At 40.0% G+C, this 19,140-nt stretch overlaps 1 protein-coding gene across 1 annotated transcript in view; it reads left to right on the top strand.

The window, feature by feature from the left end:
- The window catches only part of RECQL3 (DEAD/DEAH box RNA helicase family protein), a 441,760-nt gene that overhangs the window by 12,474 nt on the left and 410,146 nt on the right, over positions 1 to 19,140 (top strand). Inside the window, exon 2 of the mRNA XM_089419483.1 lies at positions 11,796 to 11,976. Coding sequence (XP_089275609.1) covers positions 11,811 to 11,976 — 166 coding nt within the window. The 5' untranslated portion in view covers positions 11,796 to 11,810. The remainder of the gene's footprint in view (positions 1 to 11,795; positions 11,977 to 19,140) is intronic.

The following is a 19,140-nucleotide window of genomic DNA, read 5'->3' as shown; positions in this document are numbered from 1 at the left end:
TAAATTAGAATGTAACTTTACCACTTATAAAGTCACTTTTAAATTATAATGTAACTTTACCACTTATAAAGTCACTTTTAAATTAAATTGACTTTACCACTTATAAAGTCACTTTAGGAGAAAAGTACAAATAAATTTGGACACTTTTCCCTAGGCCAAAGATCAAAGCCTTAGGGAACCACTTGTCCTCCAGTACCCAAATTTTAACACTCCCTCTTACCAAGGAAAGTGTTCCTCACCACTCCCATCTTGTCTCTGAAGTAGACATGCTTGCCCCATGGTAAGGCTTTGGTGAAAATGTCTGCTACCTGCTCATTTGTGGAAATGTACTCAAGCTTGGCAACTCCCTTTTGGACATAGTCTCTAATGAAGTGATACTTGATCTCAATATGTTTTGACCTGTCATGAAAAACTGGCTTCTCCGTGAGTTTTATGCAACTCTGATTATCACAGTAAATTACTGAAGGTCTTAATACCTGACCAAATAGACCAAACAACATCTTGTGAAGCCATATGGCCTCACAACTAGCCAAACTAGCAGCCATATACTCTGCCTCAGCTGAACTCAATGCAATTGACTGTTGTTTCCGGCTGATCCACGACACAACTGCCGAACCCAACCCAAAACAACACTCAGAAGTACTCTTCCTATCTGAAGCACAACTTGCCCAATCTGAATCTGTGTACCCTGCCAGTCTCACTTCATCACCCTGTCTATAGTCCAGACCAAAATCCATAGTCCCTTGCAAGTAATGAAGAATGTGTTTTGCAGCTACCCAATGCACTCTCCTGGGCTCACACATGAACTGACTCATAGAATTAACTGCAAAACATATATCTGGTCGAGTGTTGACCAAATACATCAAACAATCAATCAACTGTCTGTATAGAGTAGGATCCACCAACTCGGAATCAGAAGCGTGAAGCTTCTTCCAGTTAGTGATCATAGGTGTAGACATGGGTTTGCAGTGCTCCATGTGAAATCTGCTAAGAATATCCACAATGTACTTCCCTTGTCCCAGGAAGAAATGCCCCTCCTCCTGCCACACCTCCAATCCCAAAAAATAATGCATCAAGCCGATATCCTTCATCTCAAACTCTGAAGCAAGATCTCTCTTGCAACCCTCAATGAGTCTCTCTGCACCAGTGATGATCAAGTCATTAACATATAACACCAGAATGAGAGGCTCCTCACCCAACACAATGAAGTATAGGTTCGGATCAACCTCTCTCTTTGTGAAACCCAACTGCTGCATGTATCAATCCTAGAGTACCAAGCTCTAGGAGCTTGCTTCAGGCCATAGAGTGCCTTTTTCAATCTGCATACATGGACTCCTTCCCATGCACCTCAAATCCCTGCGGTTGCTCAATATAAACCTCCTCCTGAATGAAGCCATTGAGAAATGCGGTCTTCACATCCATTTGGTGGATCTTCCAACCCATCTCTGCTACAATCGATATAATGGAGCGAATAGATGTATATCGAGCTACGGGAGCGAAGGTCTGCTCATAGTCAACTCCCTCTACCTGTGAGAACCCTCTCGCCACAAATCGAGCTTTGAACTTCTCGATGTTGCCATCTGCAACATGCTTTATCTTGTAGAGCCATCTGGAAGTAACAACTGATTTACCTTCAGGCCAAGGATGAGGTCTTTGGTTGGTTCCAAGAGTTCAAAGTTCTTGTGGAGAACTAGGCTTGGAAGAAGATTAAGGTCCTTCGATCAGACAATGGGGGCAATTACACTTCCAATGAGTTCAAGAGTTTCTGCAAGGAGGAAAAGAATCAAGAAAGAACTGACAATGCCATTCAATCCATAACAAAATGGAGTGGTAGAGAGGAAGAGCAAGGCTATAGTTGAGTAGCTAAGCTCATGATCCATGATCCATGATCAGGGTTGGCCTATGTTCTTATGGCAAAGGTGTGTAACACGACAATATATGGTCTTGTCTTTTAGACACCATGATATGTGGTGTATGGTTTGTGGAGAATGGAGCTTCTTGTCATATGACAAATCTTTTGACCTCTTCACTAGTATGGCCAAAGAGCATCGTGATCATCACGTTGAGCTTGGTGATAATGCCAGGTATGTAGTAAGTAATTAAAATGATGACCTACCAGGTCTATACTCCACAGTCGGTAGCCTTAAACACTAAGACTACACTACAAGTCTTAACAAAGATACTTCAACCCTTCCTATCCCTCACTCTCTGATTAAACTTTCCTCATATCAATATACATAAACAAGGAAGGATTGGCTTTCAGAGTTTACCAAGCACTATGTAGAATACCTATGTCGACCCTCTATTGCTTGAAATCCATTTGCTCGTTTACCTTTAGTGCAACTTGATGTGGGGGAACGTTGAACGTGAGAACATGAACTCCTAAAAGTCGATCAAAGATAATTCTCAACTGGCGCTATGCTTCTGCAATGCTAGTGCGACCCTTCTGCCTTAGCGTGACTCTTCTACTTTATGGCATGACCCTTTTGTTTTGCTACGCGACCTTTCTGTTTAATGGTGCGACCTTTTTTTCTCAGGCGCGACCCACGACGCGACCCATCTGCTCCTGTGCACCTTTCTGTTTCAGGCACGACCCTTTTACCTCAGGTGTGAGCCTTTTGTCAGATGCGACCTTTTTTTGTTCTCTGGTGCGACCCTTTTGTTAGATGCGACCTTTTTTTGTTCTTTGGCGCGACCCTTCTGTTTTCAGGCGCAACCTCTTTGTTTTCCGCGTGACCTTTCTGTGACTGATGGTTTTTCGAATGCGCATGGCGAATCTCCCATATGGACTCAAATCCTGTGTGATTGAGTGTATTTTCCCACACTTTCCTGAGCAATTAACAATTCTATGTCATTCATCCTTAACTCTTCTTCCTAATCTTCTGTGTGAGTGTGATGAAGATGCAATCTGGAGGTCCTTCAAATCTAGTTAATGGTATTGATCCTAAGACCTGTGTATAATGGCCACAATATGCTTCCACTGCGCTTCAATCTTCATGAATGATGGACCCTGCATACTTTCACAAGAATGCAGTCATTCATTGGTCACGTCTTCAAAAATGGGTACTATCTCTTATGCAATGCATAATGGCTCAACCATGGATTCCAATTACAAAGAATTCATGGGTTCCAAAGTGAACCACTAATACATCCAGCACGACCAATTTCTAGCGAGATCCATGTAGCTTACAATGCTAAAACTTCACACAAAAATACACAGATCTGCCTTAATACAAACACACAAACTGAAATTCTAAATACGAGTTCTCTTATATAATCAAAAACCTCTCTCAATCATTATCAAAAGTTTAATTATCTCACACACTATGCCATGGCTCGGTGGCCTAATGTACATTCATTTGGCCATTCTTCTCCCCTATCTAACCACACACTAAGTATGCACATAAAAATATGAGAATAATTAATTAAAGAAAATATTTACAAGAGAAATCATGGCCTATTCATGGCCTCTCACTTACTCACACACTTCTACCTCTTCCATGCCTCATGGCTCTCCTCAATTTATACAAATGGATTAGAACCCAAGTAGGTTCTAGATCCCTTAACAAACTCCAACAATATCTCTCTTGATCCCTAAAATCTCTCATCCAAATCCTTATCCCTAGATAAGAGATAACTAATCCATAATCCTCTCAAACCTTCCACAATACTCTCGAATCTTCTCCTATTTACAATAATAATCATTCTCTCTTAAAAACTATAGGAAAATACAATAAATAATTAAATCCTAGCTTTCTAAATTAACTCCTCTAATAAACACTTGACCCAGGTTAGATGCTCCTGCATCAGTGTTGGCAGCATATAGTTCCAGCTAGACTAAGCGAGCCATGTGGAGGTGAAGGAAGTTGTATACGTACATTGGCTGGAGAAGAAGTTACTCTCCATTTTGGCTATGGAGGACAACAAACTTGAGGTCAATTCATAGAAGGACAGGTACTTTTCAAGCCGAAAGGAGTTCATCCTAGCGTGATGTGAGTTATATGCAATAGAGTGAGTAACTTATATCTATTGAGAAGATAGCAAGTGAAATCCCTTGTACATAGAAGGTGACAGCTTGGGTGAGTTATGGCACAAGAGGGGGATGGTCCCTGGTATTCTAGAGTTCAGTGCAGAGAAAGATGGTGTGTGCAAAGGATGTGCACTTAACAAGCATGCCAAGGCATCGTTTCCTAATAGTGAGACTAGGTCTAAGGAATTTTGGATTTGGTTCATTCCGATGTTTGTGGTCCTATGTCGGTGGACTTTGTATCTAGGTTTAGTTATTTTGTGACATTTATAAATGACTATTCCAAAAGGACATGGATTTATTTCTTGAAGGCCAAGGATGAGGTCTTTGGTCAGTTCCAAGAGTTCAAAGTTCTTGTGGAGAACTAGGCTTGGAAGAAGATCAAGGTTCTTCGATCAGACAATGGGGGCATGTACACCTCCAATGAGTTCAAGAGTTTCTGCAAGGAGGAAAAAATAAAAAAAGAACTAACAGTGCCATTCAATCCATAGCAAAATAGAGTGGCAGAGAGGAAGAACATGACTATAGTTGGAGTAGCTAAGTCCATGATCCATGATCAGGATTTGCTTATGTTCTTATGGGCGGAGGCGTGTAACATGACAATATATTTGCAAAATATAAGTCCTCATAAGGCAGTGGAGGTCAAGATTCTTGAGGAGGCTTTTGTAGGAGTGAGACTAGAGGTGAGCCATCTTCGTATCTTCGATAGTCCAGTTTATGCCCATGTTGCTTTAGAGAATGGGACTAAGCTAGAGTCCTTATCAAAGAAGGGCAGTTTTGTTGGATATAGTGCGACCTCAAGGGCCTACAAGGTCTACATTCTAGGGTAGAGGAAGATAGTGATTATCCACAATGTCAGATTTGAGGAGAGTAGGACCTTTAGGAGGTCACATGGGTTAGATCCAACAATAGTAGAGGATAAGGAGTGAGAGACTCTGAAGGTTGAGCAGTGACGAGTGCCACCAACAACAGGGACATAACCTTATGATCAGGAGGAGTGAGATGTTCCTTCGAGCTCTACCAGTAGGAGGCCAAGATGGGCTGAGTAGACCTTGAGGGATGTTGAGGAGCATTTGGAGGTTCCTAGCAAGACCTTCAGGGAAAGTAGACCACCTGCCAAGTTTTCCAGTTATATGGCCTTGATGAGTAGTATCAGTGAGTCCAAGTCTTCTACCATCTAGGAGGTATTAGACCAACAGGTTTGGAGGGACGCCATGATGGAAGAGTATAGTTCCATCACGAGGAACGATGTTTGGGAGATAGTACCAAGGCCCAAGGGGAAGTCATTGGTCACTTCTTGATGGATCTACAAGATCAAACATGTCGCTGATGGTAGTGTCGAGAAGTATAAGGGCTCTCCTAGAAGGAGGGAGTAGATTACAAGGAAACTTTTGCACCTGTTGCTAGATATGCATCTATTAGGGAGGTCATATCTATTGTTTTAGAGATAGGGTGGAGGATACATTAGATGGATGTGAATGTTGCTTTCCTCAATAGGGTAATTGAGGAAGAGGTGTATATTGAGTAGCTTTCGGGATTTGAGGTGCATTAGAGGGATTCCTATGTATGCAGATTGAAGAAAGCCTTGTACAGACTTAAAGAGGCACCTCGTGCATGGTACTCTATGATTGATGGGTACTTATTTGGGATGGGCTTCATCAAGAATGAGGCGAACTCCAATTGGTACTATGTACTTGACGGTGAGGTACTCATCTTGGTACTTTATGTCAATGATCTCTCTTGATGGGATCAGAGAGGCTCATAGGGATGTGTAAGGAGGGCCTTGCTTCTTAATTCAAGATGAAGGATATTAGATCGATACACTACTTTTTGGGATTGGAGGTGTGGTAGTAGCCAAGAGAGATTTTCCTTAGGCAAGGCAAGTATGTAGTTGAGATCTTGAAGTGATTTAGGATGGAGGATTGCAGGCCTATGTCTACAACTATGATCACTAACTTGAGGAAGATTGATGCTTCCAAGAGTGAGTTGGTGGATCCCACTTTGTATAGGTAGTTGATCGGGTTATTGATGTATTTGGTCAGTAATAGACCAGGTACTTATTTAGCTGTGAATGCACTCAGCCAGTTTATGGTGGAGTCGAGGAGAGTTCAAATGGTGGAAGAAAAGCATGTGCTCAAGTATCTTCGTGGTACAATGGAGTTTGGATTGAAGTATGTTAGAGTTGGTGGATTATAGTTGCAAGGCTACATAGATTTGGATTGGGTTAGGAGTGCAATGGACAAGAAGAGTACTTCTGGATGTTGTTTCAGCTTGGGGTCAACAATGATCTTGTGGTTTAGCAGGGAGGAGCACCTAGTGGCACCTAGCTCAGCAGAGGCCAAATACATGGCGACGAGTTTGGTGAGTGGTGAGGCCATATGGATTCACAGGATGCTCTCAGGTTTATTTGGTCTTGAGATGGGGCCCACAGTGATTCACTGTGACAACCAAAGATGTAAGCCTTTGGAGAATAAAGTGTTTCATGACAGGTCCAATCACATAGAGATCAGTTGCCACTTCATTAGAGATAGGTTCTAAAGAGGTGTTGTGAGATTGCAATACATATCCATAGAAGAGCAAGTAGCAGATATTCTCACCAAGTCTCTAGTGAAGGGGAAGTTTGTTTTCTACAGGGATAAGTTGGGGGTGGTGGAGAATCTGTCCCATGCTAAGAGGGAGTGTTCATTTTTGTAGCTTCGGAAGATATTTTGCATAGACTGGTGTCTTGCATGCATGAGAAGTCTTTTAAGTGGTTGTTCGAAAGGCTTAACTAATATGGTCTCCTTTCTAAGTTTTAACTTAGGAAAAGTACATTGATTAATTATTTGATTAATGTAGACTTTGGGCTAATTTTTGTCGAAGGATAAATAATTAATTATTTAAGCAAGTTAGATCTAATTTCCACCGTTGATAAAAGAAAGCTAGGATTTAATCCTAGCCCTCAATCATTTTGGAGATTAGGGATTTGGCCTATGGAGAATTATAAAAGCAACCTAAGGGAGAGGATGAAGAAAAAACACAAGAAGAATTCAAAGAGATTATTCTGAAGAATTTGCATGAGTCATAGTGGAGGTTTGGTGAGTGAGAGATTCACAAGCTAAGGAAAAAGGACGAGCAACAAGGAATTTTTAAGCAACAAAAATTCGCAGAGAACTCGCATGTGTGAGTAGGCCGAGTTTTTTCTGTAGGTGGGAAGCCGCACGTGGGAAGCCAAGAGGGTTTAAGGAGCCAAGGGGAGCCCACGCGTGTGACACATAAGTGAAAGGAAAGCCCGCACGTGTGAAGCGGGTTGTTGTATTTTTTTGCTAGAGAAAAACCCCAGGTTTTATTGTTGTATGTTTCCTGTAATTTTGTGGGGCGTTTTCCCTGGTAAGGGAGCCCATAATATCTCTGAGAATAATTTAGAGAAATTGAAGGGTTAGAATAATTGTTGTTTTTGTCTAACTTTTCATGGGTTATTTTTTGAAATATTTTCCATTGCTATTTGCCGAGTTAAAGTGCTAGAGAATTTTCTGTTTGTAGTTTTCAATTTATTTGCTGCGGATAAATTCATATATTGGGTAAAATAATTTTTGAGGGTGAAATCACTGCATGAGACCTTAAATCTAAAACTCACTCTTAAAATGACAAATATCATCATATAATATAGAAATAACACCATGCGAATGCTAGAGCATGAAAGAGGTGATGATGACACTTAAATAATAAAAGGGGTGATCTGACATACACCCTTTTAACCAAAAACACCACCTTGTCAACACCACAACTTTGAATACATTGAACCAAGCTATCAACATCATCACCAGGGACATGAAATCATCATTTTACACATGATACCTTTATGAAAGACACCAAAACTCTCGCCACTGATCATCATCGGTTACAAGGAAATTTTAGGATTCTACTGTAAATGATAAGTGTCATGTTAGGAAAGGTGTATGCATCCATTATATGTCCCTAGATCATGCCCATATATAATTTGAAGTCTTGAACCTCTATAAATAATTGGCCATTAATAACAAAATGTTCAAAAATATTCTTGTGCATGAAAAGAGGTAACACAATACAAAGATTCTTAAGACAAATGAGCTAGTTTAATAAAAGAAATTCCAAACTCTCATACAAATATTAGAAAACAATAAAAGAGCTCCAACTATATACAGATTAATCCAATTTTGAGGCTTGTTACCCACCATTGGTGAGTGACCCCATAGGAGAAATTTTCTCTTAGATTTGTCTTCAACATGCAGCCAACAACTCATGACAACCACAAGTGTAGCCGATATTGTGCTAGTTAATCTCCGCTCCCTGAGTCAATCATATGTCCCCTCGCCCATCTGTTGAGAGCATATGTTTGAAGGTGGGCCATCCAATCCTAAAGGTATGTTTTTCATTGTGCAATCGAGTGCTTATGCTTGTTTTTCCTTGGGCACACTTGGGTATGGATTATTGGGTGACTTGGAAGGAGGAAGGGTTTTGATTGTAGTCTTGTTCCCTCACCTTAAATGGGGGGTTAATCCTCAACCCTAGTCCCATGGGATCTCCCCTATTGGCTTATAGCTTTAGGATGGGCACTACTTGGGAAACCCTGATTTTGGTAGTGCAGTCCCGTTTTCCCATTTCATATTTTTCACTCCCCTCTGCACATTACATGCCCTATTTCATCATCTTCCCTCTCTGGGTCCACAAGGCTTTGGTACTTCCCCTCCCCTTGTCCACATGTTTGGGTCGGGCCTAGAACGATGCCTCGGAGGTTGATGCAGCTAAAAAAAAGATTAAAAGCATATCATGGCCACAAAAAAAAGGAAATAATACCACAAAATGCAAAAGATGGCCGTGACAATATATTAGCACGTGGGTAAAAGCCAAACATGAGCTCTACTCCTTATCATTATGGCCATCACCCTAGTTCCTAGGCCCCCTTTAAGTGCCCCTCCCACATCATTAAGGAACCCATGCATGTCCCAACCCCTTGTGGTCAATGAACTACCCCACCTTAAGGGGGTAATCATTGCTTATATCATACACAACATGCTCTCATCTCCTGGAGCCTCGAGCAGTATAATAAAAGAAAAATCAAGAAAAAGCAAAAGGCAAATGAAGAAGGGTGGAAAAAGAAAGGTCGGGGTAACTCATGTACCACGATTGCTCCTTTCTACATCTACACAGCGAAATATGTGGCCATCCCTTATCATGACCACCCTTGAACCCATGGCATTTGGCCTTGAAACTCCTCTGTCCCAATCCACCTCATCATCATTCACATTATCCCTATCGCTTGAAGGATGTACCTTGGACATGTCTTTCCCTTTAGGGGTTGGGACACCTAATAGGGTTGTTTATTAGCCACTCCTACCTAGGGAGGTAACACTATTACATGCTCAAAGCCCCAAATTTGGAAGGGAAGTCCATTATGAAGTCTCATTTGTGCCCTTGATTAACAAGCTTGGTTCACATAGATGCACTATTGAATTATTGTATTAATTAGCAGGTGGTTTCATCATGGACTGGGCAACTTAACTGGGGCCCAAGCCCACCAGAGGATCATATTGACACTTGTAGGGGATGTATTGAGAGCCATGGGACTCCGTCGTGTGATAAAGCATTATCTCATCTCATGGGCACCTTCAGCACCTTCAATAACTTGTTCATGCCCCATGTTATTCACCAGATGATGCACTTGGACCAACATTGCCCTAGTTGGCTTAATAGTGTTAACATGGTTTGGCAGCTGATCGAAGGCCCAAAGGAGGTTTGTCTCACCTTTGAGACATGGGAGGGAAAGCACCATTGATAGTGCCCTCATTTGGAGCAATCTACAAGCTTATCTTTCTCTAGGAGACCCACTAGACCATTGCTTATGCCCCAGAGCCACTTGGGAGCACCACATGATGATTTACATGGACATTAAGGGGCCACTCCCTTCTGCATCATTTATGGAGCCCTCTCGCTCATCTTGGCACATAGAGGACTCAACTTGGCCTTCCAACGACCTCATTGCACCATGATGTCATCATTTTCAGCCTACTATTGGATGGTTTACTCATAATTGTGGAGCTACTTGGTGGGCTTGTCACTAAGGTCTTATTATTTTGCACATTAAATTAATGTTAGGGGAAAATTAGGCTAATTTGAATTAGATGGGAGTCTGAACACATATAAATAGAGACGACTCTCATTGTGAGAGATAATCATCATCATCACTTGGGCTTCTCTTGTAAAAGGAATTTTGCACTTCTTTTCTTGGACCAATTGGATGTTCTTTGTTGCATTTCGATATACATGGAAGCTAATTTCAATCTCTCTTGGAGCTACTTCTTTCTATGGTTGGATATATCTCTTGTCATCTTGTAAGTGCTATCTTGTTGAAATTTTTTATTGGAATAATGTCTAATGTGTGGAATTATTGCAACTAGCTAAATCTTTTGTGCCCTAATTTGTTGAATATCATTGTTAAAGATTGTTCGATTGCATATTGCACATGTTACTCATTAATTGACAATAGATGAATGTTCCTAGTGGATGGGATCTTGTTCTTCTTCCATGAAAAACCATAGATATTGAGTAGGTAATTGTTGAAAAGTGGTTGCTAGGGCATCACTTTTTAGCCTCCTTGAAGACAAATTTGGCAAATTTTGAATCATCATTGACTCCATAGCCAAGGGAAGTAGGCACTAGTCCAAGTAAAATTGGTGGTCAACCTCTCTTTCCTTCTCTTTTCTCCTCTCCAAAATTTCGGCCCCTTTACCTAGACGGCCAACTAGGGCACCCTGCGAAATTCTTTAGGGGATTAGTTTTTCGAATCTGCTTGAATAGAAACTTGCCCTGGTGTCTCCTCTAGAGGATATCAAAGTTTGGTGGAATTTCGACGGTTAAATCTTTGGAAACCTTATGCCCTAGTTGTGCCTGTGAAGGGAAGCCTAGTTGGTTTTTCCTTGGATAAGGTGGTCTTCTTGAGGGTCTTATGAACATACTATTCGGAGGAATAAATCTTACTACACTCTTTCTTCTATCTTACCTTGACCTAGTTAACACCTTGGAGGAATTTCTTCTCACGAATATTTTAAAAACCATAGGTCTTGCGTAAGCCCTAATTAGGTCTCTTAAGGATGGCGAAAACCCATTTGAAGTGATAAATCATCTTGCAAAGCTTCTTGAGAGGTCCTATCTCATCTTTGAAGTCTTGTTCCTAGGCATGCACATCCTCATTGCCAAAAATCTCAAGCCCTAGGTCTTTCTTGTAGAGCTTCTCTTTCATCAAGCCTCGATTGAGCCTCTCCTTGAATGGGCTTAGTGGAATCACTTCATATACACCATTGATCCTTCCCTTTTCAATTGATTCCTATCCTACTGGGACCCTCCCATCGGTGAAAGTCCGTAAAGAGTAGGGGACATTGACTAAGGTGACAGTGGGTCTTTGTCCCATTGTTGTCATTTGGTCTAGTAGTTGTCCCATAGGTTCCCCTCCTAGGACCTCTGCTAGATTGCGTGGCAACAAGGCTTTCCCTTGATTTTCCATAAGAGAGAATCTTTATTTCCCTTGATTCTTTCTTAATATAGTAAATGTTTACGACTATAAAGCCCATTATTAGTTCTTATAGATCATGGATTCAGGTATATATGAATCCATTTTGGATTGGGGCTGCAGCCTAATTTTATTAATTGTTTAGTAAGTTTTTACTTGCCTGCAATACAAACATGAATAGTAGATGGTGCTTTTCACATTTGTTTGATTATGAATGTCTAATCTCAGTTCCACTTTTGCTAGGATCCTATATTTCAAATGAAAAGAGCACTGCTACCAGCATCTAATTCTTCATCCAATAGTTCAAGTGAAAATTTGAGTTATGGCAATCAAAAGGAATGGCTATCAAAGCTTTTGCAGAAACATTTTGGACATTCCAACTTTAGAGGACGACAACTTGAGGCCATTGAGACTGTTTTAGCAGGTATCACTTATGCACTTCAATGCCTTTTAAGTGAGTGAAGCTATTGTATATTGAAATGTTTAACATTGAAAGCGACTGATCCATTGTATTATTCTTTTACTTATGAATACTTTTTGAAAATTTCAATTTTTTTTCTTGTTTCTAAAGCATTTCTATCTTTATTTTCAAGAATTATTGCATGAATGGTCCTTTATGTAGGCTAAGAAGATGACGTCCTTGTTGGTACCTTATTCTTGCCTTTCCTTGGAGAGTTATATATATTTTTGACTAATTGTTGGGCTACCTTCTTCTTGATCTTGTGCATTTGTTTTAATAATATATTTGGTCTAAGATTTTTCACGCACTGTGACACACACACATATATGCATGCATGTATGTATGTATGAAATGTCTAGTACCAATCCTCAGCTTTTCTGTTGTTCACTGCTTCCCCATTTTCAGTTCTTCTTGGGCATCAACAGCATATAGTTCTCAGTTGGTAGAAAGTCATGTTTTACTAACAAGTGTTGGTTTGTTTTTGCGAGACTTGATTGGTGTCACTAGTATAATATATTTTTTTTTCTTTAAGCAAAACAAGATCATATTAACTACTAGAAAATCTACATACGGATTGAGAAAGTCAGGATCTTGAATTTCTCATTTAGTTGTAAACAAGTGCTTAAAATAGTGCAATAAAAGTGAAGGAACAAATTGTCCACACACACCCAACCACCAACAACAAGGCCCCAAATCAGCTTCTGTCTTGTTTAATTCAAAGTGACATACACACAGTGCCACACAAGTGTTCCAGAGACTTTCTAACAACAATATATGAAAGATATTTGACCCAGAAATAATTAGACCACAATAGATAGCTTGGACAACAATATATGTTTATATTTCTCTTTCACTGTATATGATTTAAGGAGATAATAGCAGCATATAACTTGTATCGCTTCCAGAATGATAGACACACTGATATTTATATTATGTTCCTGCAGTAATAAATTCAAAGGAACAAACCACACTGATAACAAAATACATATGATGACAGCACTGTGAATAGAAGATAGGAACCTGGAGTGTAGACTCAGTTATATATATAATAACTCTGTCACAGGTATAATGATGTGCTCAGAATTAGTCCCACATACAGATTTAAGCTCAGACACAAAATGGTAAGGGAACTCATGCTCCTTTTCACAAGATATGTCAACCACCACGCAGAGAGGGTACTCGGATTTCCTTGCTGTATAAACTCGGCCCAGAATGAAGAATAAACTCAGTTCATTGAAGCCACCAAACTCGGCCAGCAACCCACAGTGAATTCGGCCCTCTAACTCAGGTATACACAACCCCCTTTCTTGAGAACATAACCAGCCAACAAATATAAAACTCGTCCAAGTTTTCAGAACTCGAATCCCTTGGAAGAACACGAACTTGACCAGCAAACAAGTGGAGATAAACTTGGTCTCTCAAGCCAACAACAGAACTCAGTCAATGAGGGTAGGAAACTTGGCCTCTTCCAACGGAGAGGAGACTCTGTCCTTCAGTCAGCAACTTGACCCTCAGCAAATATATGGCAGTTAGTTCAGCAGTGGGAACTCAGCCTCTCTTCAACAGCAATATTGACCCCAGATTTGGCTTGAAACTTTTACTTGAAAGAAATATAGAATACACAAATCAAAAGATAAAATCATTGCCTCCATTATCTTCCACAAATCTTCTTCTCCAGTTGATCACAATGGCGAAATTTGAGTGGTTCCGCTCTCCAACTAACTAAGGTGTATGGTCTCAACACCAAAACTAGCAATATGCAAGTAGGGTTTCCAAAACCCTATACTCTTCTCCAAGAACTCTCCAATTTTTTTTTTTTCAAATGGCAAAAGACTAGAATGAGGGGAAACCCCTCATTTTCCCCTTTTTATAACTTTGCCACTTTTGCCACCTTTATACCCTTTTATTTTTATAAAATCACTTTAGTGGCTTTCTCACTTTATAAATTAAAAATGTTTTTTCATTAGCCTAGGACGTGTCCTCTTTTTTATCACTTTAGTATTTGTAATGTTTTTCTTAGGCGAATCATGTTCATGTAGTCAATTTTTATCCCGCTTTAGCCTATGGGAGCTTTATTAGGCTAGCGGAATTCCCCATATTCCTCTTAAGTGGTTGGGGACATTACACAGCTCCCCACCCAAGATTGCTTGTACTTAAGCAACTTCAACTCTGGATGTTTGCATAACTGTTCGCCTTTCCAAGTGGCATCTTCCATAGGCAAATCCTTCCCACTTCACCAGGTACTCCTTCACAGTCCTACTCCTCAACTTCCGTTACATTGTCTATAGAATTTCCTTTGAAACCAAGACCATTTTCTCTTCCTCATCTAAGGGTGGAAGCTTTGTAGAAGTAACTACGTGCTGCCCCAGAGCCTTTTTGAGGAAAGAGACATCGAAGACATTGAATTTTACACACTTCTGGATGCTCTAGCTCGTAGGCCACCTCCCCAACTCGCCTCACAATATTGTATGCCCCATAGAATCTAGGCTTTAGTTTTTCTACCCCCTTCCTTTTGTGTGATGACTGCTAGCAGGGTTATAGACGAAGGTACACCATATCCCCCACCTCAAAGCTACGCTCCATCCTGTGCCTATATGCATAGAATTTTTGTTGGTTCTGAGCAATCTGCAAGTTATCTTTGAGGACCCGTAGAATGTCCTGGCTCTCTTGAACCCAATTTTTAGCTAAAGGGGTCCAACTATCTCCAAATATCCAGTTTGCAAAAGTTGGGGCATCGTATTCATACAGTGCTTTGATGGGTGTGTTCTCCCAGATGTAACCACTTTACCCATGCTCAGTGTTGCGAAAATCACGATTTTTTCGCTGAAACGATATAGTCGCTGATGTTTTCGGCAATTTCATTTATTTTCAAAAAATCGCGATCCGATTAGTAAAAATCGTGACGGCAAAAAACTGCGAGTTGTTAAGTTCGATTTTTGGTTTTTTTTTTGTCATTTTTTCAGACAGAGGGCAAGATTGAGAGTTGAGGAGGAGAAGAAGTCATCTACAAGGGCCAAAGAGGAGAAAAGCGAAGGAATTTAGCATCCCAAGCAAGAAATATTCGAGTTTGGACCAAGTTTTTTCAGCAAAGCGTGGTTTCCAGGTATAGGCATAAAATTTGCCATTTTTTTGTTTTTTTTCTTATTTTTGCTTGGGTTTCTATAACCCATTGATTTTCAATGATTTTTGAGTGGATTTGATTGTGTTTTTTTTTGTTTTTATTTTTCATTTTTGTTGCATAGAGTGGAGAGGGTTCATTTTGGTCAAAAATGCAAAAAATTGATTGTTAGCTTTATAAGTTTAATTTCTTCTTATGCTCTAGTTTTTTTGCATCATTTTTGCTTGGTTTTGAATGTGCATTTTTTCCATTATTGTTGCATTGAGTTGAGGTTTTTTTTCTTTTGTCAAAAATTCAATGTGTTGTATGTAATTTTTTAATTTTAATTTTATTTTTTTAATTTGCAATTCTTCTTGTGCCCTAGGTTCACCGTTCAACTTCAAACTTCATCTTACATTAAAACTCAAGAGTTCAGCAAAATTACAAACATGCCAAGGAAATTGGACCCTCAGTGGGAATTTGGTGAACCTGATGGAGGGTTTGACAGATCAAACTTGACTTGCAAGTTGTGTGGGCATCATATGACGGGGAGTATACAGATTGAAGTATCACCTTGCACAAATCCCTGGACATGAGGTAGGGCCTTGCACCAATACAAATCCGGAAATCATTCGAAGAGCCCTCAAATCATTGGAAGAAATAGAGCAAACCAAACTGTCCAAGTCAGCTCTGAAGAGTCAACTAGCAGAGAGTAGAGTGTTAGGAGGTGAATATGAGAGTGGCACTAGTTCTACTTCAGCATCAATATCTACAACCAACCCTGTAGCTGTCTCATCATGTTTTGTTCTTAGAACCACGCCTGGTTCGCAACCATTTATCTCTTCAATTATTAAAAAAAAAGGAGAAAGAAGAAGTTGGCAAGTTGTTGGGCAAGTTTCTTCTTTGGAGTGATATTCCTTTCAGCGTTGCAAGGAATAATCCATTTTTCCAGCTAGCTGCCGATGCTATTGCAATTGTTGGCCCAGGGTACAAAGTCCCTTCTTATGATGACTTTAGAGGCCACATTCTTCAAAATGAAAAGGTTGACTGCACTAAGAGATTGGCGGAGTTTAGGGCATCATGGGCACAGACAGGATGCACAGTGATGTCAGATGGTTGGACTGATCAAAAGGGTAGAAGCCTTATAAACTTCTTGGTTAATTGTCCCAAGGGGACAATGTTTATAAACTCTGTTGATGTATCTGCCCATATCAAAGATGCACAATTATTATGTGATTTGCTGGATGTGTTTATCTTGGAGGTGGGTCTAGAACATGTTGTCCAAGTCACAACGGACAATGCTGCAAATTATGTTGCTGCTGGCAAGATGCTTATGGAGAGGCATCTTACTTTATTTTGGACACCTTGTGCTGCACATTGCATTGATTTGATGTTGGAGGACATAGGAAAAATTCTTTTTGTCAAAGATATTGTTGACTCATCAAAAAAATTACAAAATTTATATATAATCATGCATCTGTACTTCATTTGATGAGAACATTCACCAACAATAAAGAGTTGGTGCGCTTCGCCATTACACGGTTTGCCACTAGTTTCATATCTCTTCAATCTCTCTTGAATTCTATGTGGGATGTGAAGAGAATGTTTCTTTCAGATGTGGGATGTGCTTTGGCATTTAGCTGCAAACCAGAGGGAGAGGCCATATACAGATTAGTTTCATACCAGGAAAGCTTCTTGGTGGGAGTGTAGGAGGTGTGCAACATTACTGAACCTTTGGTAAAGGTTCTTCGATTAGTTGATGGTGACAAGCCTGCAATGGGCTACTTGTATGAAGCCATGGACATGGCCAAAGAATCCATTCAGACCTTCTATGATGATAAGGGAGATGAGGGGTTTCAGAAACAACTCCTCCTATGGGAAGTGATTAATGAACGATGGAACAACACACTCCATCGTCCCATTCATGCTGCAGGTATCTACCTGAACCCTGCATTTGTTTACCCCTGTGGGTTCTTATTTGATGTTGAGGTCATGGATGGATTCTTCACTTGTGTTCAGAGGATGGTGCCATCTCCAACAGAACGTGCATAAATCTCCAAAGAAATGGAGATATACAGAATGGCAGGTGGCACATTTAGCTTTGACATGGCTGTGGTTGATAGGAAGACTAAAATGCCAGGTATGTTTTAGTTTGTTTCAAATTTCATTGTCTCTTCAAGTTCATAACTTCATACTTTGCTTCAAGTTTCAAATTTTATTTTTTTCTTGTGTTTATCTTATTAGTAATTTTTTTGTAGATGCATGATGAAGAAGCTATGGTGGCAGAGTACCCAATCTGCGAAGACTTGCCATTCGAGTGCTTAGCCAAACATGTAGCTCCTCAGGATGCGAGCGCAACTGGAGTGTATTTGAAAAAATACACACCAAGAAGCGCAACAGATTAAAACTTAAAATATTCCAAATTTCCAATTAATTTTTTTGAATTCATTAAATAATATTTTTTATATAATAATTATTTTATGACCCTTGTACAGGTTGGAGTCTCAGCGACTTAATGACATGTTCTACGTCTACTACAATCTTCGATTGTGGGTGAGGCAACTTGAGAGGACACCTGATATGGAGGCCATCTCATTGGATGTGATTGACACCATTGCTGCATGGAGGGTTGAGGCGGAGAGGCCTTTCATGGAGTCTGCCGCTAATTGGTTAGAGCAGGAGGTAGAGGAGGAGGAGGAGGAGGAGCAACATGAGGAGGAGGTGACACCACCTACCCAGGCTATCCCTGTTACCAGTAGAGGACGTGGTCTACCTCCTATAGCTCCTAGTTCATTAGTTTCTAGAGTACAACAGAGTCCACTGCCAACTCCATTGCCATCTACATCTAGAGGGAAGGCTATTGCATTTTCTTGCAAGAGAGGCAGAGGAAATCAATAGTATTAGTTATTTGGTTCATTTCATTGTATATGAAATTTTGACTCATGATATGAGATACATTATTATATTTTTTGTTGATATTTTGAGGCTGAGTTGGGACTCAAGACTTACTATTTAGGACATGATTCATTGTTATGTGTGATGTAGCACTAGAAATGATATTACACATCTTATATATTAGTTTTTTTATCATATTTATGTCTCAATGCATTTATTTTATGTTATAGATGCTTTAGATACTAAAAAAATTGAAAAAAAAATGAATATTTTTGTATTTGCCGATTTTTTCCTCTCGCCGATTTAATCCTGATTGCAATGTTTGCAACATTGTCCATGCTTTCTGTTGGCCAGATACATAGTTTTTGAGAAAGCCCTCCTGCCATTTGTTGACTATCTCTGTTTGCGCATCAGTTTGTGGGTGGTAACTAGTGCTTGTTGTTAACTTTGTACCCATAAGTGTATATAATTCTTGCCAGAAGCCTCCCATAAATCTACTATCCCTATCGCTTATAATGGTCTTGTTGTCGCTTTGCTTACACACCTAAGTTAGTGTGGGAAAAATCCTCAACCCCACTAGGTGTGGCCTTGGTGGCAAAGCTCAGAGAATGTAAAAATTTCTCATTTCCCACCCCGGTTTTCAGTTTCACCTTATTTCTCCCATATAGTTAAATGCCCTTTCCCATATCCATACATTCAACAACTGAAAAAATAAATTTTTGCTGAAAACACAAATTCTGGAAATTTTACAGAATGCTGGAAAATGCAGAAATAAAAAAATCAGCAGGTACAAACAGCCATTTAACACATTTGAACACAGTGATTTTTGGTCAATGTGACCCTGGAAAAACCCCCTACAACTCTTGGGGAAAACCAGTTCGAGAGCTCTTTCTTATTTCTGAAAAATGCTTTTTACAGTGAGAAATATTCAACAAAAAATTTAGCAAGCAAACTTTACAACTTATCTCGTTTTCCGTGTCTCACAACCAACTGAAAAAACTAGCAATAGCAAAATAGAACAACAATAAATGCTGTACGGCCTCCTTGATTTTTGTGCCAAATTTGCTGTATGGCCTCCTCGATTTTTGTGCCCAACTGCTGTACGGTTTTCCTAGAAAATCGTGCCCAACTTGCTG

This window comes from Pinus tabuliformis, chromosome 4_1 (assembly GCF_031772625.1).
Source record: "Pinus tabuliformis cultivar Carrire ecotype Pingquan chromosome 4_1, CPIR1, whole genome shotgun sequence".
Lineage (NCBI taxonomy): Eukaryota > Viridiplantae > Streptophyta > Pinopsida > Pinales > Pinaceae > Pinus > Pinus tabuliformis.
This window is presented reverse-complemented; position numbering and strand designations above follow the sequence as displayed.